General features: G+C 45.5%; 3 protein-coding genes and 1 long non-coding RNA gene across 10 annotated transcripts in view; 2 read left to right on the top strand and 2 right to left on the bottom strand.

Moving 5' to 3' along the window:
- LOC112235323 (armadillo repeat-containing protein 8-like) overlaps window positions 1-839 on the bottom strand; it is a 31,179-nt gene extending 30,340 nt beyond the window's left edge. The window contains exon 1 of the mRNA XM_042306627.1: window positions 710-839. Within this exon, the coding sequence (XP_042162561.1) occupies window positions 710-754 (45 nt within the window). The 5' untranslated portion in view covers window positions 755-839. The remainder of the gene's footprint in view (window positions 1-709) is intronic.
- LOC112247583 (lariat debranching enzyme) lies at window positions 723-5,754 on the top strand. 4 transcript variants are annotated; one of them, XM_024416385.2, is made up of 9 exons: window positions 723-838; window positions 1,625-1,873; window positions 2,134-2,258; window positions 2,419-2,499; window positions 3,208-3,293; window positions 3,380-3,604; window positions 3,837-3,914; window positions 4,156-4,301; window positions 4,590-5,754. In XM_024416385.2, the coding sequence occupies exons 1-9, from the start codon at window positions 723-725 to the stop codon at window positions 5,323-5,325; spliced, it is 1,842 nt and encodes a 613-aa protein (XP_024272153.1). In that variant the 3' UTR covers window positions 5,326-5,754. The 4 variants fall into 4 exon arrangements, with proteins under 4 accessions (XP_024272153.1, XP_024272154.1, XP_024272155.1 ...); XM_024416387.2 differs by lacking the exon at window positions 723-838 and adding an exon at window positions 995-1,293; XM_024416388.2 differs by lacking the exon at window positions 723-838 and adding an exon at window positions 995-1,420.
- A 392-nt stretch (window positions 5,755-6,146) lies between these two features.
- LOC112235320 (ras-related protein Rab-5B) lies at window positions 6,147-15,589 on the bottom strand. 2 transcript variants are annotated; one of them, XM_024403748.2, is made up of 6 exons: window positions 15,290-15,589; window positions 11,445-11,709; window positions 11,081-11,232; window positions 8,882-9,004; window positions 8,657-8,750; window positions 6,147-8,464 (listed from the first exon to the last, which is right to left on the bottom strand). In XM_024403748.2, the coding sequence occupies exons 2-6, from the start codon at window positions 11,605-11,607 to the stop codon at window positions 8,340-8,342; spliced, it is 657 nt and encodes a 218-aa protein (XP_024259516.1). In that variant the 5' UTR covers window positions 11,608-11,709; window positions 15,290-15,589; the 3' UTR covers window positions 6,147-8,339. The 2 variants fall into 2 exon arrangements, with proteins under 2 accessions (XP_024259516.1, XP_024259515.1); XM_024403747.2 differs by lacking the exon at window positions 15,290-15,589 and adding an exon at window positions 14,842-15,210.
- Window positions 15,590-19,715: 4,126 nt separating this feature from the next.
- LOC112247592 lies at window positions 19,716-23,547 on the top strand. Of its 3 annotated transcripts, none has more exons than XR_006080032.1 (5): window positions 19,716-20,841; window positions 21,154-21,278; window positions 21,392-21,484; window positions 21,577-21,627; window positions 22,870-23,547. It is a non-coding gene; the product is annotated as an uncharacterized LOC112247592 (long non-coding RNA). The 3 variants fall into 3 exon arrangements; XR_002953093.2 differs by lacking the exon at window positions 22,870-23,547 and adding an exon at window positions 21,785-22,673; XR_002953092.2 differs by lacking the exon at window positions 22,870-23,547 and having other exon boundaries at window positions 21,577-22,673.
- Window positions 23,548-27,557: the final 4,010 nt, after the last annotated feature.

Genomic DNA, 27,557 nt, shown 5'->3' with positions numbered 1-27,557 from the left:
TGTCGCACACATATCCAGATGATGCTGCGTCCTGTAGTATTGCGTAAAACCGCTGTCGGTGTGATCGAAGCATAACGCCCAGGAAGCTTAGATTCAAACTCCCATTTACCAGCTCTGCAAGCGCTATGTCAAAATGCGTTCGTTTACACCAAATGTGGAGTTTCGCTGTACTTTTAAAAATCGTCTAAAGATAAAATGTACAAACAACAGAGGGGGGAAAAAAATCATCTTCGGCACCTCCAATGTATTGAGCTGTTCTAGACGTCCAACCTGTGCGCGGCAGTAATGAGTGATTTGCAGATAGCAGTTGAACCAGTGTCTATGTAGCTAGAGTAACTATGGTTATTTTACAGCTAACTAACAAGCGGTTGGTTCAGGTTAACTAGCATAACCTTTTGATTGCATCGTTAACGTTTTGTGCAATAAAGTTGTTAGCTACAGGTTTGGGATTTTTTTTCACCTTAATTGGATTCACATAAAATGTGTCACCGGTTGTTAACTAACTCATTCCGGGTGACAGTCGGGAGACCGCCCTGCTAGATAGATAGATACATGTTGCAAAGCCTGTGCTAGCTAGCAGCAACTTCAGTGCATGTCGTCAAAGACATTGCTATTGATGAGACACGCAAAAAGCGTTTCACTATCCAATGTACTGAATAATGCACAGAAAACGTTAGTATTTATTCAATAGTATAAGTGGGACACTCACAGATAACACGCTGATGCGGAGAGGGGCCTCCAACAAGCACGCCATCTCTCTTCCCCGTATCGAGCGCCCCAATCCGAGCAGCACTTTCCGAATACCCCGCCCTGCAGACCAGCTGCTCAGATTTAAAAAGTAAATATAGCTTATTCACGCAACACTTCAGAATAAGTTAGTATATGATGGGTTATGTCGAGTTATCATGTGTGTCTTTGGTCTGTTTGAGCCACAAATATCGTTTCCTTTTCTAATGAAACTAGTATTTATATTTACCAACTGGCTACATTGTAGATGATCGAATGTCAATTTGTAAATCAACTCAATCAAGTAAATGTTGCTTCTAAACGCGCAGGTTTGACATTGAAGCATGGCTGATTAAGACGCGATTGTTATAAGCATTTATGTGCATGCAACAAATATTTGTATTCGTAAAGAAGTGCTGGTATTGGGAAGTATTACAGTTTGGGATAATGTATAGGTGTTTGACTATTTGTAAATTATTTTGATTGTGGAAAGTGCTACCTACGAATCCATCAGTCGATTTACTTTGGGGAATATTGGAGCATGCGCTGAGGTCTAACTACGCGGAGGTGGGAAAAACGTTCCGAGTCATACATTTTGGTTGAGATAAACAGAACAAACCAACATAATCATGGTGGCTAGTTAGCTAACTCTATCGTAACGTCAAAGTGCAAAAGACGAGAAACAATTGAACATGTTAGTTTGATTTGACTAGTGATTGCATTGCATGCATCTCTTAGCCAGGACAAGTCTTACAACCCCGGACAGTGGACGTGTGATAGCTAGCAGTTATCTACTGGAGCTAGTAGCAATCAATTAACATAAATTATTGAGCTAATATGCTAACTTGCTACATTGTATTTTATTCAATTATATAATCGTCTTCCTCATATAATTCAGCTCAGCACAGAAAAAGAAGGCCCTTACGGGAATCTACAGCCAATCATCAGCCATGAAAATAGCTGTGGAAGGGTGTTGCCATGGAGAGCTGGATAAGATCTATGAGACGATTGGCTACCTGGAGCAGAAGGAGGGGGTGAAGGTAGACCTGCTGCTGTGTTGTGGAGACTTCCAGGCTGTGAGGAACGAGGGGGACATGAAGTGCATGGCTGTGCCGCAAAAGTACAGGCAGATGCAGACCTTCTACAAGTTAGTACCTTCCTATCACCTCTGCTCTCTCTCTTTCATGTAGGGCCAGAAGTTTTTCCTGAACCCTGCATGACCTGATCCTGGAAAAACTCTAGACCTTACCTTACTCTGATAAATATTTGTTGACCCCTATGGCTTTAGATGCCATAGGAATCAACAGCCAGGTGGGTTAAGCCCAACCCTGTCAGTACTACTTATGGTTCCTTTAGTTTAAGGGACAATCTGTTGTATTTCTGATGGTTGTATCTTGGTTCGTGCAGGTACTACTCTGGAGAGAAGAAGGCTCCGGTCCTGACTATCTTCATCGGTGGGAATCACGAGGCCTCCAACCATCTTCAGGAGCTCCCGTACGGGGGCTGGGTGGCTCCCAACATCTACTACATGGGTAAGACCTTACCTTCACACTCTGGCTACGAAGCTAAAACACATATTACAAGTTCCATGGATTGCTCTCTCAATGCCACTTGTCAATCAGGAAATTTGGGAGCGTTCACTTGCCCGAAAATGTTAATCTAATAATAACAGTGTATATGGTCTTCCATCAGGTTATGCTGGTGTTGTGCGCTACAAAGGAGTAAGGATAGGTGGCTTGTCTGGAATCTTCAAAGGGCATGATTACAGGAAAGGTGAGGTCATAAAGGAGTAAGGATAGGGGGCTTGTCTGGAATCTTCAAAGGGCATGATTACAGGAAAGGTGAGGTCATAAAGGAGTAAGGATAGGTGGCTTGTCTGGAATCTTCAAAGGGCATGATTACAGGAAAGGTGAGGTCATAAAGGGAGTAAGGATAGGGGGCTTGTCTGGAATCTTCAAAGGGCATGATTACAGGAAAGGTGAGGTCATAAAGGAGTAAGGATAGGGGGCTTGTCTGGAATCTTCAAAGGGCATGATTACAGGAAAGGTGAGGTCATAAAGGAGTAAGGATAGGGGGCTTGTCTGGAATCTTCAAAGGGCATGATTACAGGAAAGGTGAGGTCATAAAGGAGTAAGGATAGGTGGCTTGTCTGGAATCTTCAAAGGGCATGATTACAGGAAAGGTGAGGTCATAAAGGAGTAAGGATAGGTGGCTTGTCTGGAATCTTCAAAGGGCATGATTACAGGAAAGGTGAGGTCATAAAGGAGTAAGGATAGGGGGCTTGTCTGGAATCTTCAAAGGGCATGATTACAGGAAAGGTGAGGTCATAAAGGAGTAAGGATAGGGGGCTTGTCTGGAATCTTCAAAGGGCATGATTACAGGAAAGGTGAGGTCATAAAGCTCTAGTAGATGTTCTCCTGTCTCTGCAAATGTGTTGCAGCTCAACTGTCTATAAAATGTAATCAATGCTCTTTTTTTCAGGACATTATGAGTTCCCTCCGTATAACCCAGAAACTCTACGCAGTGTTTACCACATCAGGAACATCGATGTCTTCAAACTCAAACAGGTGGCTACCACTCACATGGTTAATACGTCATATGTCCCCCTATTATTATCATATGTCATATTATGTCCCCCCTATTTTACCACTAGATCCAGATGCCTGTGGATGTGTTCCTGACCCATGACTGGCCTCGTGGGATCTACCATTACGGCAGCACAGGGGAGCTGCTGAGGAAGAAGAAGTTCCTGAGGCAGGAGGTGGAGTCCAACACACTGGGTAGTCCTGCAGCAGCAGAGCTCCTGGCCCACCTGCAGCCTAACTACTGGTTCTCTGCGCACCTCCACGTCAAGTTCGCTGCCCTAATGCAGCACCCGGTGAGCTGAACTGAAGACAGTTGAGAGAGAGATAGACTGCCGTGCACATTCAAAGTTTGGATTCTTTCTGATTAATTAGAATTTAAGGTTCTGTGATTGTCACATGATGTGTTGATTCCACACCAACATCTTCTTTCTCCTGATTGTATATCTAATGTATGTGCTGCCAGATCACATAACTGATATTGTATATGCAGCACTGGTTATATCACTGCTCTGTTTGTCTCTTTAGGCCAAAGTTGATGCTGCCCCCCGCACTACCAAATTCCTCTCACTGGATAAGTGCCTCCCATACAGGGACTTCCTACAGGTGAGAGAGGGGGTGATTAGAGAGAAGGGGTGATTAGAGGGGGGGTGATGACATAGATGTGAAGGGATTATGTTCTGGTTTCATAGATCCAGATTAAACCTACTTTTGAATGGAGAATCTTTTCATATTGGTCTGTGAAATAGCCAGCGTGTGGGTCTTATTTTGGGCTAGTATTTGCTACAGGCGTGTTCTCTGTAGTGCATGTCTGAGTTGATGCTGACTTGTAGGGTGTGTGTTTCAGATCGTAGAGGTAGCAGACAGGCCAGGATCGTCCCAGGGTCTGGAGTATGATCCAGAGTGGCTGGCCATCCTCAAAGCTACAGACAGCCTGCAGACTGTCAGCCCTAATTACTGGAACCCCCCGCAGAACAACGGCCTGCACACAAGGTCAGAAACACCTCTCTTTCTCTCACTGGCTCTCACATAATACACACACCTCTCGTTCTCTCTCACATACTACACACACCTCTCGTTCTCTCTCACATACTACACACACCTCTCGTTCTCTCTCACATACTACACACACCTCTCGTTCTCTCTCACATACTACACACACCTCTCGTTCTCTCTCACATACTACACACACCTCTCGTTCTCTCTCACATGCACCTCCACACACACACGTGTAATGTGCTGCTCATGATCTGTGTCTACCTACTTCTGTATGTTGTCCAGGTGGGACTTCAGTGCTTCTGAGGCAGCCATGATGGAGGCTGTGGGTGACCTGGGGGGTGAACTGTCCATCCCTGACAACTTCTGCCTGACCGTGCCAGCTTACGACCCTGCCCGGCCACAGCCCCATGCCCACCCCAGCTACAGCACCAACCCGCAGACCACCGAGCTCTGTGCCACCCTGGGTCTCAGAGACATCTATGCCCAGGTTGGGCAGGGAGGGTATGGGGGCCAGATAGGCACCCCAGAGCTGGAGGATGATGAAGTCCAGAGTGGAGATGAACCCAGTGAGTACCCTAGTGACACCTCAGGCCTGTCCAGCTCCTACAACCCTGATGAGATCACCATAGAGGATGAGTGGGAGGAGGAGGAGGAGGGAGGAGAGAAAGAGGGAAGGGGGAAGAGCCCTGATGCAGTGGTCCCAGAGGGGGAAGCGGGGGAGGCAGGAGGGAGACGGGACTCGGGGCCCCCCTCTAGAGAGCTGCCCCCCAGCCGCATGGTTCTGACCATGCCTGAGCCCAAATCAGACCCCGCTCCTCCCTCACGCCTGTCCCTCAACCTACCTCCTCCCTCTCACTCCTCACCTCCGGAAAGGGAGGAGGAGGAGCCCCATGTCCGGATCCCTAAGCGCACCAGTGGGGAGACTGGGGACCCTATCAGTACAGGCAGCACCCCTAGGATCAAACGCAGGAACCAGGTCATCTACACTGCAGTGGACGATGACGAGAGTGAGGACTAGGGCTGGAACTTGACCCAGGTTTCAGGGGGAAGTCGGTGGGAACTGTTGTCAAATAGAAGATTCTTATCTCCTTTTTATATTGCTATTGTCCTTCCTCAATGCAAACCAACAGAGTTTTTTTTTTTTGTATAGGGAGAGTGGAGAATCCCATGATGGAAATGTATTTTTTTAAGTCTGTTTAGTTCCTTTTTTTAAATTATGAAATAAAGAAAATGGTGATTTTAAGAAAAAAATAAGTTGAATTTCAGATGAGGCACACTGTTTCCTCAGTTTTCTGCTGTGGGTCAACTTCAAAAGGGCTGTGTTGGGAAACAAGAAAAGGTTAAGAACATGAATATGTTTGTACACCAAATAGTCATAAACCAATTTTCAACATTAACCTTATGACATCTTTACTTTAACCAAAGTCAAATTCTTGCAGAAGTTTAATTTCCTGTTCGCCGTTTAATCGGTCCATGAGATATGACTCTTCTATACAAATGCACAGATAAGAGGGTCCATGGACAACTTCATAACTGGCCAGGGTTTCCCCAACTCGGTCCTGGGGCCCCTCCCTGGGTGCACGTTTTGGTTTTTGCCCCAGCACTACTACACAGCTGATTCAAATAATTCAAGCTTTATAATGAGTTGGTGATTTGAATCAGCTGTGTAGTGCTGGGGCAAAAACCAAAACGTGCACCCAGGAGGGGGCCCCAGGACCTGTGGTTCCTGAGCTCTTTAGCAGACCCCCCACACACAAACTACAGTTTCAAGCCAAAACCCATGACAGGAGAGCAGTGTCACCACTGACTAAACCATTGAGACATACCATTGAGACATACTATCGGTTCAGTCACTGACTGCACATCTTTATTGAACAACGCTTTACAGAGGTGCTGATGGGGAGTTAGGGTTTTTCCCCCACATTGTGTGAACTTCATTATTACACATAACCTGTGATCAGGGAGTTAATGAATGAGCGACTCATGGATTCATCAGTTAATCATGATGACCCCAAGAAACAACTAGTTTTTAAATGAAGTAGAGCTCATCACATCGATGAGGGTCCTTAGTTAGCGATTCATTCCAGGATGACATAGTTATTCTAGTCAGTCAAAATCAACAACAAACCAAACAGGTTCAATACAATTAGGTGAGAATACATAGTGTATTTGACAAGGGCAGATTGACAGACAACGTGCAGGCAGTTAATGGTTACAGGGATGTGCTTTACTTGGACTGCTACCTACTGAACACACCCCAGAGCAAACTCACAAAGCATACAGAGGAATGAAACAGAGGAGGCACTTTGTTGTTTTTCAAACCCCTTGTAAGCACCCTTATTCTTCTTAGCTAAACATGCGCAATTCCAAAACGCCCCCCCCCCCCTTATCACCTACCTACCTCCCTGTAGATCTGAAACAAATGGAGAGTTAGAAGCAATATGGCAAACATATATCCACCCAGTCGATCAGTTGACAAGGTGAAGCGAATATCATTCCTTCTCTCATCCATCCAGACCTATATGGAATGTCTAGGGGTTATGTGTTAATGGAGTCCATCAACAGAGTGGGTAGCTCTGGATTCAAAGCTGTCCGTCTCCAAACCAGTGCTTTGAACAGCATTAGCTCGTTAGTCATTAAAAGCGTTATCACATTGTTTTCATTTACATCAACTCTTACGCAGTAAGACACAGGACAAACGAGGAACAGCAGAACATAGCATGTATATCATGGCCCATGCATTCACAACATGACAGGCAAGATACAATGGTTTCCTAACTACAGGACTTCATCCCTAGAGGGGTTTGTAGCCTGGTCCCAGATCTGCTTTTTCTGTCTAGCTCCATGATCATTGTCAACCATAGGGACTTGGCAATGACAGCACAAACAGATCTGAGACCAGGCTAGGGTTTTGAGATCTTACTATATATTATCACTCAGGAGAGGCAAGGATTTTCTCCTGACCAGGAGAAACTGCAGCCCTGGATATCACTGCAGTAACCAGGGTTTTCCAAGCTCGGTCCTGGGCCCCCTGGCTGTGTGGTGCTAGGGCAACAACAACAAAACACACGCACCCAGGAGGGAGTTTGTGAACCGCTGCACTAGACAGTGGATTGATTGTTAGAAATAGCGGTGGTCTCCAGCGAGGGCCAGACTCAGACATGGCATAGAGCAGACTCACTCTGTACTGTGGGTTCTTCAGTGTAGATCTACTGTACATATGTGGGTAGAGGTGAGATCGAGGACGAGGGGCCTGGATGATACCAGACTGGCATTGGCACCATGATGTCTCGCAACACCGCTGCTCTGAGGAGTATTAATAATAATAATAATAATAATATAGCCTAGGGGAAATAAATAAATGAGGCCAGAGGAAATAAGGGCATCAGAAGAGGCCATGAACTGTGTTTCCCTCCCTCTCATGCGGTTGTGGGTAAACTGTGCCATCTAACATGGGTTATTCTATCTGTGGCAACCGGGAAGTGTCTGGAATGGCCCAGGCCAAGGCTTCAGGGTTTAGGTTGTTCAGGCAGCCTGGGGCTCATGCTAGAGGGGTGTGATGAGGGGGCATTCAGGACAGCAGTAAAGGGAATACTTTGGGGGAGTGTGACCTGTATCCCATTCACCCTTTCCCCCCTCATCCCTTAAGACTCCCTCGTTCCACCTCTCCTTTCTTCCGTCTCTGCCACTCAAGAACCGACATTGCAGCGATTGCATAATGAAATGGAACCATGATTGAAATGAATCGAGACAGACAGAAGGCAAAACAACATCCACGATTAGTGCTAAATAATATAGTCTTGTCACACTCACTCTTTTTCTTCCTGTCTGTCAGTCTTTATCAGACCTCTCTGTCAGAAATCTATCTGGCTTCGCAAAAGACAACCGTCCTGTTCCGACTCTTTCCCTATGTCTCTATCTCTCTGTGGCTGACAGGGTGGATGGGAGGGAGGGTGGAGGTTTGAAGGGGGTGTCCCCTTGCCCGACCCCAGAGGTTGGGAGCAGGGATGGCAGGGTGGAAGTGGAGCGGTTCTAGTTCCCTCCTCCTCCTCCACAGCACGATCGGGTGTTGTGGGCATCAGGGTCCTGTAGGTTCACTCCTCTGTGTCGTGCTGCGTGTGTAGGGTTCTGGGTGTCTGTTTTTGGCATCTTTTTGGCTGCAGAGACAGTGGAACACACTATTATTCTGACATAGTTCTAACTGGGGCCTGGAGTTTTTCTTGGGCAGGTCATGTTGTCATGAAAAACTGTTAACAAATGTTCTGTTATTAGGTCAACAATTGAAATAAACAAAAATGGTGTCACCTATAAGTATCCCTATAGATTGATGGGGGAAGATGGAAGCTTACCAATGGCCAGGAACAGATCGTTGACATTCATGGCCGTCTTGGCAGAGGTCTCCATGAAGAGAAGCCCAGTGTCTTCAGAATAAGTCTGGGCCTCCTGTAAGACAGGAGGCAACAATCCATCAGTATTGGGAATCCCCGGTGTTTTAGAATTCATATTTGATATAGTATTTTGCAGTGTATAGTGACGACCATAACATGTTACTGAGTCAGTGTAGAGGACAGTACCTCGTACTCCACTAGTCTCTTCTCAGCCAGGTCAGCCTTGTTTCCTGCCAAAGCGATGACAATGTTGGGGCTAGCCTGCCTCTGTAGCTCCTTCACCCAGGCTTTGGCTCGCTCAAACGTCTCCTACAGGAGGGCAAAGCAGAGGCCATAAGAGAGGGGCGAGTTGGTGAGAAAGAGGGAGTCAGATACAGTGCAACATTTAAATAACATGGCAATGTTCACATGATAGAGGGTTAAAGCGTCTATACAGTACAATTGGGGCGGGGCGATTCCACGGCAGCAGAAAATATTGGTATCTCAGATTGTTCTGGCAGTTCTCACATAGAAGGGAGGAAGGGTCTTTGAAATGCTTTTTACATTTGTATCACAAGCCATTTAAAAAAAAAAACATGGTGAAAGTGGCCATTTTAGGCGCTTTTTATACCTGAACATTACTCCTGTCAGACCTTATGATCTGTGAGCCGTACAGGATACAGACAGCAGCTTGGTGTCATTACTCCTGTCAGACCCTATGATCTGTGAGCCGTACAGGATGTTGGTGTCATTATACTATAAGACCCTATGATGTGTGAGCCGGTTGCTACAGACAGCAGCTTGTGTCATTATACTATAAGACCCTATGAACTGTGAGCCGTCAGGATGTTGGTGTCATTATACTATAAGACCCTATGATCTGTGAGCCGTACAGGATACAGACAGCAGCTTGTGTCATTATACTATAAGACCCTATGATCTGTGAGCCGTGGATACAGACAGCAGCTTTGTCATTATACTATAAGACCCTATGATCTGTGAGCCGTACAGGATACAGACAGCAGCTTGGTGTCATTATACTATAAGACCCTATGATCTGTGAGCCGTACAGGATACAGACAGCAGCTTGGTGTCATTATACTATAAGACCCTATGATCTGTGAGCCGTACAGGATACAGACAGCAGCTTGGTGTCATTATACTATAAGACCCTATGATCTGTGAGCCGTACAGGATACAGACAGCAGCTTGGTGTCATTAGACTATAAGACCCTATGAACTGTGAGCCGTACAGGTTACAGACAGCAGCTTGGTGTCATTAGACTATAAGACCCTATGAACTGTGAGCCGTACAGGTTACAGACAGCAGCTTGGTGTCATTAGACTATAAGACCCTATGAACTGTGAGCCGTACAGGTTACAGACAGCAGCTTGGTGTCATTAGACTATAAGACCCTATGAACTGTGAGCCGTACAGGATACAGACAGCAGCTTGGTGTCATTATACTATAAGACCCTATGATCTGTGAGCCGTACAGGATGTTGGTGTCATTATACTATAAGACCCTATGAACTGTGAGCCGTACAGGATACAGACAGCTTGGAACTGTACGGCTCACAGTTCATAGGGTCTTATAGTATAATGACACCAAGATGTTGTCTGTATCCTGTACGGTTCACACATCATAGGGTCTGACAGGAGACAGGTATACACTTAGCATATAAAACATTATGAACAGCTGCTCTTTCCATGACAGACTGACCAGGTGAATCCAGGTGAAAGCTATGATCCCTTATTGATGTCACTTGTTAAATCCACTTCAATCTGTGTAGATGAAGGGGAGGAGACATGTTAAAGAAGGATGTTTAAGCCTTGAGACATGCATTTTATACGTGTGCCATTCAGAAGGTGAATGGGGAAGACAAAATATTTCAGTGCCTTTTGAATAGGGTATGGTAGTAGGTGCCAGGCACACCGGTTTGAGTCAAGAACTGCAACGCTTCTGGGTTTCACACTCAACAGTTTGTTTCCCATGTGTATCAAGAATGGTCCACCAGCCAACTTCACACAACTTTGCATTGGAGTCAACATGGGCAAACATCCCTGTTGAATCATTTAGACACCTTGTAGAGTCCATGCCCCGACGAATTGAGGCTGTTCTGAGGGCAAAATGAGGGGGTGCAACTCAATATTAACAAGGTGTTCCTAATGTTTGGTATGGTCAGTGTATGTCTAAAATTGGCCATTTCATCATGATCTTCTCAAAAATGGTTTGTGATACAAATGTAAAAGCATGGGTTAATATCCTTCCTCCCAATGAAGTTTCTAGCAGATACCAAACATATTTTCTGTTCCTGCTGGCATGGAATCACCCAATACATTTATTTACTCCTTAAGTTAGCTCTGAAAATGCAGCTCTGTGGTGTGCTGAATGATGACTGTACCGGCTTGGTGATGTCAAAGACCACAATAGCAGCCTGTGCCCCGCGGTAGTACATGGGAGCCAGACTGTGGTAGCGCTCCTGTCCCGCCGTGTCCCAGATCTCAAACTTCACAGTGGTGTCGTCTAGACACACAGACTGGGCCAGGAATGCAGCTGAGACAGAGAAGACGAGAGAGTGAATGTAAAACTAATTATGTAAAACTCAACCCTTTCATCTCAGCAAACCCTCCCTTCTTGGTCCAGGAATAAAACTCTCTGTGTTTTTAACAGAATATTTTGTTACGGCACTCCAGGAACAGAGTTGCCCAACCCTGATCTGGGGCCAACAGTGTGCCAGTCAACTTCTCTCCTCCCCCTCCCCTCACCTCCAATGGTGGTCTCCTGGAACTCATCAAACTGTCCCTTGACGAAGCGCAGCACCAGGCTGGACTTGCCCACAGCCATGTCTCCCAGCAACACCAGTTTAAACTGGCATATCTTTGTCTGGGGCAGCATGCAGTTGGGCCGGCCACTCCCTCTGGTAGCCATGGTGACAGAGATGAGGAGGGCGGGAGCCTCCCAGTGATGGGAGCTCAGACTACAGGGGACTCTGGGACGTGAAGTCTTTCTCCAACTCTCCTCTTCTTCTCTCTGCAGATGAGAGAAGATTTTATTTTTGTATTTATTAAAGATCCCCATTCCTGGAGTTCAAGATCCTCTTCCTGGGGTCCAAACAAATGAAGGCAAAAACATTATTACACCACTACACATCTAAAATAAATTTATAATACCACATATATATATATATATATATATAATACCACTATGTGTGTGCTGGCGTGTGTGTGCATAAACTTGTGTGTGTGTGTGTGTGTGTGTGTCCTCACAGTCCACATTGTTCCATAAGGTGTAGTGTTATTTATTTGATCTGATTTTAGTGCACGAGTTACTTGATGTGGAATAGATATGAGAACAGAACAGAGGGAACTGGTAATGGACCATGCTAGTAATGGACCATGCTAGTAATGGACCATGCTGGTAATGGACCATGCTGGTAATGGACCATGCTGGTAATGGACAATGCTGGTAATGGACAATGCTGGTAATGGACAATGCTGGTAATGGACAATGCTGGTAATGGACAATGCTGGTAATGGACCATGCTAGTAATGGACCATGCTGGTAATGGACCATGCTGGTAATGGACCATGCTGGTAATGGACCATGCTGGTAATGGACCATGCTGGTATGGACAATGCTGGTAATGGACAATGCTGGTAATGGACAATGCTGGTAATGGACAATGCTGGTAATGGACCATGCTGGTAATGGACCATGCTGGTAATGGACCATGCTGGTAATGGACCATGCTGGTATGGACAATGCTGGTAATAGACAATGCTGGTAATGGACCATGCTGGTAATGGACCATGCTGGTAATGGACCATGCTGGTAATGGACAATGCTGGTAATGGACCATGCTGGTAATGGACCATGCTGGTAATGGACCATGCTGGTAATGGACAATGCTGGTAATGGACAATGCTGGTAATGGACCATGCTGGTAATGGACCATGCTGGTAATGGACCATGCTGGTAATGGACAATGCTGGTAATGGACCATGCTAGTAATGTACAATGCTGGTAATGGACCATGCTAGTAATGTACAATGCTGGTAATGGAAAAAGGAAATATTGGCTCAAATGACAGCAGGTGTCTTTTTTTTTTTCATCAGTTCAGATGACCATTAATATCATGATCTATTTATGACAACATTATTACATGTTCTGCAATAATGCCCATCCTCACAAATCTAGGATGACTGACAAAACCAAAAACACATGCATAGAGGATGTTTGAGCATGACAGTCATATTTCATTGTGTGCCTTCTTGTCACCAGCCTACAGATTTGTGCTATGTAAATAACCTCAGCAAAAAAAAGAAACATCCCTTTTTTCAAGGCCCATTCTTTCAGAGATAATTCGTGAAAATCCAAAGAACTTCACAGATTCTTCATTGTAAAGGGATTAAACACTGTTTCCCATGCTTGTTCAATGAACCTTAAACAATTAATGAACATGCACCTGTGGAACGGTCGTTAAGACACTAACAGCTTACAGACAGTAGACAATTAAGGTCACATGTATGAAAACTTAGGACACTAAAGAGGCCTTTCTACTGACTCTGAAACACACCAAAAGAAAGATGCCCAGGGACCCTGCTCATCTGCGTAAATATGCCTTAGGCATGCTGCAAGGAGGCATGAGGACTGCAGAAGTAGCCAGGGCAATAAATTGCAATGTCCGTACTGTGAGATGCCGAAGACAGCGCTACAGGGTGACAGGACAGACAGCTGATCGTCCTCTCAGTGGCAGACCATGTGTAACAACACCTGCACAGGATCGGTACAGCCGAACATCACACCTGTGGGACAGGTACAGGATGGCAACAACTACTGCCCGGGTTACACCAGGAACGCACAATCCCTCCATCAGTGCTCAGACTGTACGCAATAGGCTGAGAGAGGCTAGACTGAGGGCTTGAAGGCCTGTTGTAAGGCAGGTCCTCACCGGCAACAACGTCGCCTATGGGCACAAACCCACCGTTGCTGGACCAGACAGAACTGGCAAAAAGTGCCTTCACTGACGAGTTGCGGTTTTGTCTCACCAGGGGTGATGGTCGGATTCGCATTTATAGTCAAAGGAATGAGCGTTACACCGAGGCCTGTACTCTGGGGCAGTGTGTCACAGCATCATCGGACTGAGCTTCATGTCATTGCAGGCAATCTCAACGCTGTGCATTACAGGGAAGACATCCTCCTCCCTCATGTGGTATCCTTCCTGCAGGCTCATCCTGGCATGACCCTCATGACAATGCCACCAGCCATACTGCTCATTATGTGCGTGATTTCCTGCAAGACAGGAATGTCAGTGGTCTGCCATGGCCAGCGAAGAGCCCAGATCTCAATCCCATTGAGCACGTCTGGGACCTGTTGAATCGGAGGGTGAGGGATAAGGCCATTCCCCCCAGAAATGTCTGGGAACTTGCAGGTGCCTTGGTGGAAGAGTGGGGTAACATCTCACTGCAAGAACTGGCAAATCTGGTGCAGTCCACAAGGAGATGCACTGCAGTACTTAATGCAGCTGGTGGCCACACCAGATACTGACTGTTACTTTTGAGCCTCCCCCCTCTCTGTTGTTGATAGTGAGAGGATGTTTCTTTTTTTGCTGAGTTTATTTATTATAGCGATATAAATTAACCGCCATAGGGGTCATTGAGAGGTCGAAACATGGGACTGGCTTCTGCTGTTCCTGGTCCATTTGATAGAACGAATGGACCTGGTCATGTCAGTCGCGCGCACCAACAACGGCAAGTTTATGTCCCACTCCCCACTGTCACATTCATCCAAAATCTGGAATTTCGCCAGGCAGCGAGCTATTGTCATTTCAGTGGAGTGACAGCACGCACAGTGTTTTCACTTTCATTACCACGAGAGCTCAAACCCCGTATGCCATTGTTTTTCATTATCTGCTAAGCATTTAGCTGTATATTTTATTTTACATCGGGGTATGAATATTAAAATAGGCGCTATGCAGGTATCGTCTGTTTTATCTGTAAACTGCTGTATCTCCGTACAGAATGGACTCCGTTGAAGCCCAGTCACTTTGCTGCGGTTAAGCCAAATCCGCCCCAGCTCTGGTTCGACGGCCGTCTCACTTTCATTCTTGCAGCTCCACATCCCATATGTACACTCGGGGAGTAGAAAAATATGAATACATACCAGTGACGATATCGGCGCTCTCTGAAACGATCAGAGGTCCCCGTCTTGAGACTGTTGACAATATATCAGCTGGTAAAACGACTATTAACACTTCCTGCAAATTCGCGCAGTCGCAGTCAGTGTCGCATTCTCGATTTTCTTAAACAGATAGATAACCGCATTCCTCCACGTTTTAGTTCGTCAGGTGCAAAGGCCCGCAGTCTCAAAACAGACTGTTTTTCATTACCAAAAATATGTCTTTAAACTGTTTCTTTACAACCGCATCAGAACAGAACTGCAGTAGCTAATACATATAGGTTGGGTTGTAATTTCATGCCTCTGTATCTGAATGGTCTATTGTGCCTATTATGGAAATGTTTAATCACAACAAAATTATTCGAAGCTAAATGAGGACCAATGTACATGAGGTGTACACATGTAGAGAATGGACTTCGACTCGGCTACCTACCTTTAATCAGACGCAGCGGAAAACGACTGCCCCCTCGCATTGAAGAGTTCAAATTGAAGGCTAACCGCGGTACTGCAGGCATTGTTTCAGAAAACAGGTTGCCCATTATATTACATTGTGAAATTATAGTGAATGGGGTAATGGCGAACTTCGTGGTCAATATTCGTGGATATCCGTCTATAAAAACAAATCGAACACAATCGTGGTACAAATAATTGCTTCTATTTCACCAGATGTATTTCCTTAACCAATTACTTTAAAGTCGCACACAGACGAAGTAAAAAGGATCATTGAGTTGATAATGGCAGCCTGCAGTACCCCGGTCGTCTTCATTTTGAGATACTCAATGAGAGGGGCAGCAGATTACATTAGTTAAGATTTAGATTGTTTTTATTTTGTCACATGCACAGGGTCGCAGATGTAGTTGCAGTGTACAGTGAAATACTAAAGCTCCAAGAGTGTGAATGAAACAATAATACAAAAATAATAATAATATACTCATGTTTACAAATGTTCAGTAGCGGTGGAGCTGCAGTGATGTGATGCAGCCCGTCAGTATGCTCTCAATGGTGCTTCTGTAGAACATTGAGGGCACTCTGGGACATTTTGAATTTCTTTTGCCTCCTGAGGTTGTTGGTAATCAGGACTACTACTGTCGAGTCTTCGGGGAACTTGATGGAGTTGGAACTGTGTGAAGCCATGCAGTAGTGGGTATACAGGGAGTACAGGAGGGGACTGAGGAAACAACGTTGTGGGGCCTCCATGTTGAGGATCATTGTGGCGGGGTTAATGTTGCCTATCGTCATCACCCGGGGGTGGCCCATCCGGAAGTCCAGGACCCAGTTGCATAGGAAGGAGTTCAGTCCCAGGGCCTTGAGCTTTGTGGTGAGTAGGGTTGCACATTTTGGGGAATATTCAGAGGTGGAAACTTTCTGTGGGAATTAACGGAAGTATATGCAAATTAATATTAATACCATTTCGATGTAGATGTTTTTTGCATTGGATATATTTACAATATCATATGGAGACAGAAACATAAACCTTTTATCTTATCATAAGGATACATAATTGCAAATGATTAAATCCTTCCAATAGAAAAAACAAATAGTTACAAATTGAACTTTGATTAAATGAGTTGACTCTTCACATGGGATGATTTCACTGAACAACAAAGAAAGAGAATATTGAATGATCCCCAATGATCCATCACATCTCCCAAAAAAACGTTTTCAACATACACCTGTAAAATGATAGTCGAGAAACTAAAGCTTTGGTTGTCTTCCTCTCAGGCTTCCATGTCTTCTCCCTGGACCTGCTCAATGTCCACCTCTTGAACATCAGACTCTGAGACCTCATCTTCACGGTCACTTTTCAACCTTGTTGAGGTTAACTTGTCAGGCTCAAAAAGCATCAAATTTGCCCGTATGGCCACCAATTTTTCAACCATTTTATTGGTCAGCCTGTTGCGTGCTTTGGTGTGTGTGTTCCCAAACAAGGACCAGTTGCGCTCTGAGACAGCTGATGTTGGTGGGATTTGGAGGATGATGGAGGCAACAGGGGAAAGAAACTCAGATCCACAAAGTCCCTTCCACCAGGTGGCTGATGAGATATGTTGGCACGACTGCCGTATTGCATCTCCATCCCAAAGCCCTTGCTTGGAAGTGTACTTTGCCAGGCTGCCAATAACCTTGCCCTCATCCAGGCCAAGGTGGCGAGACATGATAGTGATGACACCATAGGCCTTGTTGATATCTGCATCAGACAGGATGCTCTTGCCAGCATAATTGGGGTCCAACATGTACCCTGCAGTGTGTTTGGGCTTCAGGCAGAAGTTTTCACGCTTTTTGATGTATTTCAGAACTGCAGTTTCCTCTGCTTGGAGCATCAGTGAAGTGGTTAGGGCAGTATGGATTTATTCTCTTACATCTACAAGCAGAGTCTGAACATCAGACAGGATGGCATTGTCTCCCTCAATCCGTGCAGTGGCTACTGCTATAGGTTTCAGGAAAACTGGTGCGGCAGGTAGGATAGTGGTTAGAGTGTTGGACTAGTAACCGAAAGGTTGCAAGATCGAATCCCTGAGCTGACAAGGTAAATATCTGTGGTTCTGCCCTTGAACAAGGCAGTTAACCCACTAGGCCGTCATTAAAAATAAGAATTTGTTCTTAACGGACTTGCCTATTTAAATGAAGGTAAGAAAAAAAAAACTGTCTGCTTACCACTCTCTCCCAAAATACATCCAGATGGATCCTCTTGATGGGGCTGTCCATATCGGCAGACTGTGATATGGCCATTTCTTTGAGAGACACCTTTCCCTCCAGGAGACTGTCAAACATGATGACAACACCACCCCAACGTGTGTTGCTGGGCAGCTTCAAAGTGGTTCTCTTATTCTTTTCACTTTGCTTGGTGAGGTAGATTTCTGCCATAACTTGATGACCCTTCACATACCTAACCATTTCCTTGGCTCATCAACAGGTCGCTGTATCCATTGTTTTCAGTGCCATGATGTCATTGAGGAGCAGATTCAATGCATGAGCAGCACAGCCAATGGGTGTGATGTGAGGGTAGGACTCCTCCACTTTAGACCAAGCAGCCTTCATGTTTGCAGCATTGTCTGTCACCAGTGGAAATACCTTCTCTGGTCCAAGGTCATTGATGACTGCATTCAGCTCATCTGCAGTGTAGAGACTGGTGTGTCTGTTGTCCCTCGTGTCTGTGCTCTTGTAGAATACTGGTTGAGAGGTGGCGATGATGTAATTAATTATTCCTTGCCCACGAACATTCGACCACCCATCAGAGATGATTGCAATACAGTCTGCTTTCTCTATGATTTGCTTGACCTTCACTTGAACTCTGTTGAACTCTGCATCCAGCAAATGAGTAGATAAAGCATGTCTGGTTGGAGGGCTGTATGCTGGGCGAAGAACATTCTGAAATCTCTTCCAATACACATTCCCTGTGAGCATCAGAGGTGAACTAGTTTCATACACAGCTCAAGCAAGACATTCATCAGCATTTCTCTGACTACGTTCCTCCATTGAGTCAAATAAACTCCTGATTCCAGGAGGACCATGAGCTGTTGCTATCGATAAGGTGTCTGATCTATCATTTTCACTTCAAATAGAAGTAGAAGGAGTTTTGTCAGAGGTTGCTTGTTGTGACCGCTCATGGAATTTTATGCTCTTTCCCAGATGATTCTGCATCTTTGTTGCATTCTTCACATATGATTTGGCACAGTATTTGCTAATGTACACAGTTTTTCCTTCTACATTAGCTGGAGTGAATCGTCTCCACAGATCAGATAGTGCCTGTGGCATTTTCCTGTACAGATTAGAATATATATCTATATTTTTTAAAACCCAAATACAATTCCATGTACAGATAAATAGTTAAGCAGTTAGATTAAACAACTCCTTTGTAAGATAAATGTTTTAAAATTAAACGTATGGAAACAGGTGAATTAACACTCCTCAGTTAGCAGGCTCAAGCAAGCTAAAACCCACATGGTAGCAACAACTAACTAGCAGAAATGTTTAACAAATTAGAAATTATTTAAACACACTTTGCTGTAGGCTACTAATTACTAGTTAACAAAAAATAATGTATGTCATATATATATTCACCCCACCCAGTATTGTGATCAAAACTTACCAGAAAGCATGTAGTCCTTGGCTCAGACAGTGTAGTAGTGTGGGATCAATAGTATCTCAGTAGTGTGCAAGATCTTGAGAAGCAGCTGTACATGTGATGGAAGAATGCACTGTGCATGTGATGGAAGAATGCACTGTGCATGTGATGGAAGAATGCACTGTGCATGTGATGGAAGAATGCACTGTGCATGTGATGGAAGAATGCACTGTGCATGTGATGGAAGAATGCACTGTGCATGTGATGGAAGAATGCACTGTGCATGTGATGGAAGAATGCACTGTGCATGTGATGGAAGAATGCACTGTGCATGTGATGGAAGAATGCACTGTGCATGTGATGGAAGAATGCACTGTGCATGTGATGGAAGAATGCACTGTGCATGTGATGGAAGAATGCACTGTGCATGTGATGGAAGAATGCACTGTGCATGTGATGGAAGAATGCACTGTGCATGTGATGGAAGAATGCACTGTGCATGTGATGGAAGAATGCACTGTGCATGTGATGGAAGAATGCACTGTGCATGTGATGGAAGAATGCACTGTGCATGTGATGGAAGAATGCACTGTGCATGTGATGGAAGAATGCACTGCACATGTGATGGAAGAATGCACTGTACATGTGATGGAAGAATGCACTGTGCATGCAGTGGATTGCAATTCCATTAAATTGGGGATAGTTTTACCAAAATATGCCACAAGACCTGGAATTGCCTTATGTGTATCCCACAAAAAAGGTTCACTGTTATAAGGTCATTTTTGAAAATGAATTTAAGCAAAATTCCCCAAATTCCTGGGCTTAATTTCCCATGGAAAATTTCAGACCCTTTGCAACAACTAGTGGTGAGTTTAGAGGGCGCTATGGTATTGAAGGTTGAGCTGTAGTCGATGAACAGCATCGTCACGTATGCATTTCTGTTGTCCAGGTGGGTGAGGGCAGTGGGCAGTGCAATGGCAATGGATCTGTCGGGGCGGTCATCGAATTGGAGAGGGTCGAGTGTGTTGGGGAGGGGAGGGAGGAGATGATTTGGTCTTCGACTAGCCTCTCAAAGCATTTCATGGGTCGATAGTCATTTAGTTCAATTACTTTCCTTTTCTTGGGCATTTTTATGAAAATGTCAGAAAACACACCAACTAGTTGGTCTGCACATGCTCTGAGGGTGCTCTGATGCTGTCTTGGCCGGCAGCCTTACGAGCACGTAACCCTTGTTGTCCTCAGGGGCTCTCATCGGCAGCTTAGTCGTTTTGCTTGAAACGTGAGAAAAAGGTGTTTACCTCGTCCGGTAGAGCGGTGTTGGTGTCCGCGACGTGACTGGCATTCTTTTTGTAATCTGCGATTGTTAGAAGCCCTTGACACATGTGCCTTCATCCAAAGTTTTCACATTCTATGATCAGATTTCGTTGTTGGCAATTACCTTTCTCTTATGTCAACATGGATTTGATTCGGGTGAATGTATTATTATTATCCTGGCAATCTTTCATAGATAGGTGAGGTCACAGTTAAACCTTTACTTAGTGTTTTGCCAGAGATTATAATGCCCTACATAGAAGTATCTGACCTGACTTTGAACAAAGACACATTTCCCTCCGTACCACAGGACGGCGCAGTAGAGCTTTGATCAACATAACTGTGCTCTTTTCATCCGGAGAGAACCTAAGCGTCACCAAAGATTTGTTTAACTAACCCTCGTTGTTCTAGCTCTGGCGTCACGTGACAAAGCTGCAAAATCAAAACAATTCTCTCTATTTATCTGTATAAACAATGTAACCAGCTCCTGAATTCATTTACTAATTGATTTAATTTCAGGTGACGTAAGTTAAATAATCAATAGGTCCATCTCTCTTCCAATAACATTGGCGAAAGAAGAACTGCACACGTGTTAATGAATAAACGAACAAGTGAGCTAGCTAGCTAATTCATTGACAGATGTTCTGATAATGCCAGTAACCAACAAAAGAAAAGCAACATCAGGGGATAGATGCTCTGATGTTCTGCTCTTTGACTTTACATCTAATGCAGCAACTGCCATAATATTACTGGAGCAATAGTAGTATAGCAATCATATCAGTAGTATAGCAGTGTAATAACTGCTGTTATGCAGTTGCCCTTTCTGTTCATTAGTTTGTCTGTAATTTGGAAACTGTGTGTTTGTGGCTACTAGCTATATGTCATTATACTGTTGTGACTGTGTTGTGTTGTTGCTGTGTCAGGTGCAGGGGACCAACGACAGCAGTGTGCTCAGTAAGGTGTCTGCTGTAGCTCAGCGTTACTTCCTGGATGACTACCTGAAGCAGTTTGTGTTTAAGGAGTTTAGGAGATCCCCTCTTATCAACAGGTCGCTAAGATAGAAACATAACATGTGCACACACACACACTCAATAGATTTGTATAGTTAGAATGACCTTCCTCTATGTATTTGTTTGTGTTTCTACTGTATCTCTGGTGCAGGGGTTACTATGGGGTTACTATGTACGCTGGAGAGCTGTAGACCACTGTGTCAAGCCGTTTCTGTGGCTGACAGAATGCTGCCCCAGGAGACAGGTAAGCTTAGCCTGGTCCAAGGTCTGTTTGTGCTGTTTTGCCAAATCCTATGGTCATTGCCATGCCAAATATAACACAAACTCTGTTTCCAGGTGTTGTAGAGCTGTAGAGTTGAGATCCTGGAACCAGTTGATGAATTTGAGGTGAGTTACTCTAATCTAATCGGTCCTGACTAGCCTGTCCAATGACCGTGCTGATGTACTTCAGTCTCAACTCATCAGAGAGAAGCACAGCATTGGAAACTGTCATTTAAAAAAAAAAAGTATTTGGACCATATTTTCCATGTCTCTTTTTGTGTAGAAATGCTCTCCTCACTGCCTCCATAGTCTCCCTGACCAGCCCTGCTGTGCTGTGGGTACACACCATGCTCTGCTGTGGGTTCACACCATGCTCTGCTGTGGGTTCACACCATGCTCTGCTGTGGGTTCACACCATGCTCTGCTGTGGGTACAATGTACAATAGCTAGCTATGTAATGCCCATGTTTTAGTCTTGTACAGTAGCTAGCTATGTAATGCCCATGTTTTAGTCTTGTACAGTAGCTAGCTATGTAATGCCCATGTTTTAGTCTTGTACCGTATGCATTTATTTTCTCCGCTGCTGATTGACATACTTCATTATCCCCCTGAGGTGTGAAATGTATCTATTTAATACATATATTTTAGTGCCGCCTACAGTTAACTTCAGCCATTTATTCTTCCATTCTGTCTTTTCATTTCATTCAACACTAATGCCAGTATCATCACAGAGATTGTGGGATGTCTGACATGTCCTCCCCTGTGACGACCCCCATAGTGTCCCCTCCCCCAAGGTCAGCGCTGAGCCCTCTCTCCCTGGTGGTGAAGCCCATGCATGGGGAGCTGTGTGTGGAGGGTCTGAGGATGGCCTCTACCCTTACTGGGTCTTGGGCTGGTGCTGCTCAGTGGGGGGTTCGGGTAGAGGGCCTGCAGCTTGGATCCTCATCAGAGCCAATGGTGGTTGATGATGTGTTTGTGTGGAGTCATCTATGGACTGGGGTCAGAGGGCTGAATGGATCTGACTGGGGTCAGATGGCTGAATGGATCTGACTGGGGTCAGACTGGCCGAATGGATCAGACTGGGGTCAGACGGGCTGAATGGATCTGACTGGGGTCAGAGGAACGAATGGATCTGACTGGGGTCAGAGGAACGAATGGATCTGACTGGGGTCAGAGGGATCTGACTGGGGTCAGATGGATCTGACTGGGGTCAGAGGGCTGAATGGATCTGACTGGGGTCAGACGGGCTGAATGGATCTGACTGGAGTGCTATTAGAGGTCAGAGTTTTACATCACTTCGATAAACTCTTGGCTCTAGGTATAGGCTAAACGGCTCAGAGTTGTTCCTGATCAGGTTCTGTTCTCCCAGGTGTCCAACTGTATCACACTGTACCATCTGTCCCTCGGTGGGGAGCTGTGGCGTTTGGTGGCCGCTCCTCTCCACTCCACCCAATCAGAACCCTTTTCAGAGTGAGCTATGACCCTTGTGACCTGCCTGACCCAGTTGCACCTGACAACCAGGCCTCATTGAGGCTCCCCTTGAAGGAGATGAGCTGCGCTGGCAACCTGCCTCAACCAAGACAGAGGCAGGAAGGTGAGCACCCTTACAGGCGGATCTAAAGTCAGTTTGTCAGCAGCAGGGATTACTGATGGGACTTTGTTTTAGAGTCTCCCTCGCAGGTCAGAACTTCCTGTTTGTGTTTGAAGGACAGAACGAGGCTGAGGATGCACTGTATCTTGATGACCAGCGTTGGACCGAGGTCTGTTTGTTTACTCTGCTGTTCATTATAGTACCTTCCTGCATTACCTCGCTGTGGGGAACATAGCCTGCCTACCACAGGATGTTGGTGGCACCTTCATTGGGGAGGATAGGTTTGTGGTAATGGCAGGAGCGGAATAGGTGGACTGGTATCAAATAAATCAAAAACATGGTTTGATGCCATTCCATCTGCTCCGTTCCAGCCACTATTCAAATCAAATGTTATTTGTCACATCACATGGTTAGCAGATGTTAACGCAAGTGTAGCGAAATGCTTGTGTGTCTAGTTCCGACGGTGCAGTAATATCTAACATATAATCTAACAATTCCACATCAACTACCTTATACACACAAATCTAAGTAAAGGGATGGAATAAGAATATGTACATATAAATATATGGATGAGCAATGACCGAGCGGCATAGGCAAGATGCAGTAGATGGTATAAAATACAGTATATACATATGGGATGAGTAATGCAAGATATGTAAACATCATTTTTAAAGTTGCATTAATAAAGTGACTATTGATCCATTTGTTAGAGTGACCAATGATTTCATGTCTGTATGTAGGCAGCAGCCTCTCTGTGTTAGTTATGAGCCGTCCTCCCCTCAGCAGCCTCTCTGTGTTAGTGATGAGCCATCCTCCCCTCAGCAGCCTCTCTGTTTTAGTGATGAGCCGTCCTCCCCTCAGCAGCCTCCACTGCTGCTTACATTAAAGAAATATAATATCACTGATCTTTGACTGTGTGTTTTATATGAGGGCAGCGTTGCCTGAGCCCCGCTTCTCTAATTCAGCCTGTCCATCTAAAGGATGGGTGGTGATCTGTGGAGGTCTGGGTAGAGGAAGTGTTCCACTGAGGGATACAGTCCTACTGGGGCCTACCACCACCACAGGCTTCTGCTGAGAGAGACTGCAGCTCCAGTCCCCTCTAGTGCCCAGGTGTGGAGCTGCAACAACTCAAACAGGAAAACACTTTTTATTTTATTTAACTAGGCAAGTCAGTTAAGAACAAATTCTTATTTACAATGATGACCTACCCCAGCCGAACCCGGGCGACGCTGAGCTAATTGTGCGCAGCCTTATGGGACTCCCAATCACGGCCGGATGTGATTCAGACTGGATTCAAACCAGGGACTGTAGTGACGCCTCTTGCACCGAGATGCAGGGTCTTAGACCGCTGTGTCACTCGGGAGATAATTGATTTCAAAGCATCGTGTCACTTTGTGTTTTGCATATTGTTTTAACATGGAGTGAGTTAATGGACAGATAAGTTGTTTCAGACTCCGTAGTCCTCCTCTAAATAAGCCCAGGATATTGTTCTGCTAAATCAAAGGGTTGCTTTAACTCTGGCACCATCCTCAATTCGTTGTCGATATTCCCACTGTGCCCATGTGATTTGTAATTGGCTTGAGTTTGTGGGAGGAGTGAGGGTGTTCTAGGGGTTGCTGTTACAGACTTGACCACAGGGGGCAGCGTGGAGCTCATCCTGGACACTGAGTAGGCTTTGACCCAGTTATATTACATCCCTGTATGTAGTGCACACACGGTCACAGATAACACACACAACATGGATTCACTGTACACACTGTCATGGGCTACACAAAATAGATTCACTGAGATCCTCCCCTAGTCTGCCGTACTCCTGTTATATGATTCCAACAGAAAAGATTGCTCCCTCTAGCTTTCACCAAAATGAGTCAGTGGCTGAGTTACACATACAGAAGTACATCTTCCTTTGGGTTGCAGCAGTTCAGGGCCATGTCTTTCTGACAAAATAATGCTATCCAGCCTCAATGAGGCCTGGTTGTCAGGTGCAACTGGGTCAGGCAGCCCTACACACTCACTCACACAGACACACAAAGAAGTACCAACATATCAGATCTGCTTACCAGACACATTTTTATTTCATGTGAGACCTCCATTAAGTCACAAAGGACTCGGTAAAAGGATAGGACTCACAGTAATAGGATAGGACTCACAGTAATAGGATAGGACTCACAGTAAAAGGATAGGACTCACAGTAATAGGATAGGACTCACAGTAATAGGATAGGACTCACAGTAAAAGGATAGGACTCACAGTAATAGGATAGGACTCACAGTAAAATGATAGGACTCACAGTAATAGGATAGGACTCACAGTAAAAGGATAGGACTCACAGTAATAGGATAGGACTCACAGTAAAAGGATAGGACTCACAGTAATAGGATAGGACTCACCGTAATAGGATAGGACTCACAGTAATAGGATAGGACTCACAGTAATAGGATAGGACTCACAGTAATAGGATAGGACTCACAGTAATAGGATAGGACTCACAGTAATAGGGTCAAATCAAATTTTATTGGTCACATACACGTGTTTAGCAGATTCATTGTTTTTGTTTCATATCTGTGTGTTGTTAATGTTTCGGTTCATGTTTCGTTTATTTGATTAAAACACTGACTCTCAGGGTCAGTGACTCTCAGCGTTACAGAATGACGACTCAACAAAGTGAAGCATCAGGGAGTGTTTTTTTTGTTTTTGTGTTGGAGGCGATGTTGGGTCCGGGTGTTGGAGCTGGAGCTCCCTGGGAGGCCTCAGCCGTTTGTAAACTGGATGAACAGGTCCCCATGCCTCAGCCGAGGCTCTTACTCCTCTGTTTTTGTGTTGGAGGCGATGTTGGGTCCGGGTGTTGGAGCTGGAGCTCCCTGGGAGGTCTCAGCCGTTTGTAAACTGGATGAACAGGTCACCATGCCTCAGCCAAGGCTCTTACTCCTCTGTTTTTGTGTTGGAGGCGATGTTGGGTCCGGGTGTTGGAGCTGGAGCTCCCTGGGAGGCCTCAGCCGTTTGTAAACTGGATGAACAGGTCCCCATGCCTCAGCCGAGGCTCTTACTCCTCAGCCGGTTCGTCAGGTTTCTGCATCTCAGCGGAGGCGACCGATCCCCGGGATCGTCCCTGTGGTTGGCGTCCTGCGGCTGGAGCCGACTGCGCCGGGTAGGGGATACTGTCACGTATGATCTCTCCGGCGCTCTAGGTCGTCATGCTCCCACGCCTTAGCAGAGGTGACCGGTCCGCTCCTGATCCCTGGGATCCTCATCTTGTCGGCGTCCTGCGGCTGGAGCCACGCGTCGGGTAGGGGGTACTGTCGGTAGTCCAGTCGTGAAGGCCCGGTGGGGCTCCGCATCAGCAGTAAAACGGGTCCAAATAGGTGATTGGAGCCAGGAGTGGCTGATGGAACTCTTCAGCTGGCTATACATATGACATGAGTAATGCAAAATAGGTAAACACATTAAAGTGACTAGTGTTCCATATATTAAAGTGGCCAGCGATTTCAAGTCTATGTATATAGGCAGCAGTCTAATGGGCTAGTGATGATACAGTCTGACAGGATGCTCTCAATTGTGCATCTGTAAAAGTTTGTGAAGGTTTTAGGTGCCAAATTTCTTCAGCCTCCTGAGGTTGAAGACACACCATTGCGCCTTCACCACACTGTCTGTGTGGGTTGACCATTTTAGTCAGTGATGTGTACACCGAGGAACTTAAAGCTTTCCACCTTCTCTACTGCGGTCCCGTTGATGTAGAAGGGGGGGTGCCTCCTCTGCTGTTTCCTGAAGTCCACGATCATCTCCTTTGTTTTATTGACTTTGAGTGAGAGGTTATTTTCCCAGATCCCTCACCTCCTCTCTGTAGGCTGTCTCGTCATTGTTGGTAATCAAGCCTACTACTGTTGTGTCATCTGCAAACTTGATGATTGAGTTGGAGGCGTGCGTGGCCACGCAGTCATGGGTGAACAGGGAGTACAGGAGGGGTCTGAGCACGGACCATTGTGGGGCCCCAGTGTTGAGGATCAGCGAAGTGAAGGTGTTGTTTCCTACCCTCACCACCTGGGGGCGGCCCGTCAGGACGTCCAGGACCCAGTTGCACAGGGCGGGGTTCAGGCCCAGGGCCCCAAGCTTAATGATGAGCATGGAGGGTAATATGGTGTTGAATGCTGAGCTATAGTCAATGAACAGCATTCTTACATCGGTATTCATTCCTCTTGTCCAGATGGGTTAGGGCAGTGTGCATTGCAATCGCAATTGCATCTTCTGTGGATCTATTGAGGTGGTAAGCAAATTGAAGTGGATCTAGGGTGTCAGGTAAGGTAAGAGGTGATATGATCCTTGACTAGTCTCTCAAAGCACTTCATGATGACAGAAGTGAGTGCTATGGGCGATAGTCATTTAGTCAGTTACCTTTGCTTTCTTGGGTACAGGAACAATGGTGGCCCTCTTGAAGCATGTGGGGACAACATACTGGGATAGGGAGAGAT

This window comes from Oncorhynchus tshawytscha, linkage group LG26, assembly GCF_018296145.1.
Source record: "Oncorhynchus tshawytscha isolate Ot180627B linkage group LG26, Otsh_v2.0, whole genome shotgun sequence".
Lineage (NCBI taxonomy): Eukaryota > Metazoa > Chordata > Actinopteri > Salmoniformes > Salmonidae > Oncorhynchus > Oncorhynchus tshawytscha.
Note: the sequence above shows the minus strand (reverse complement) of the source record. Positions and strands in the feature narration are given on the sequence as shown.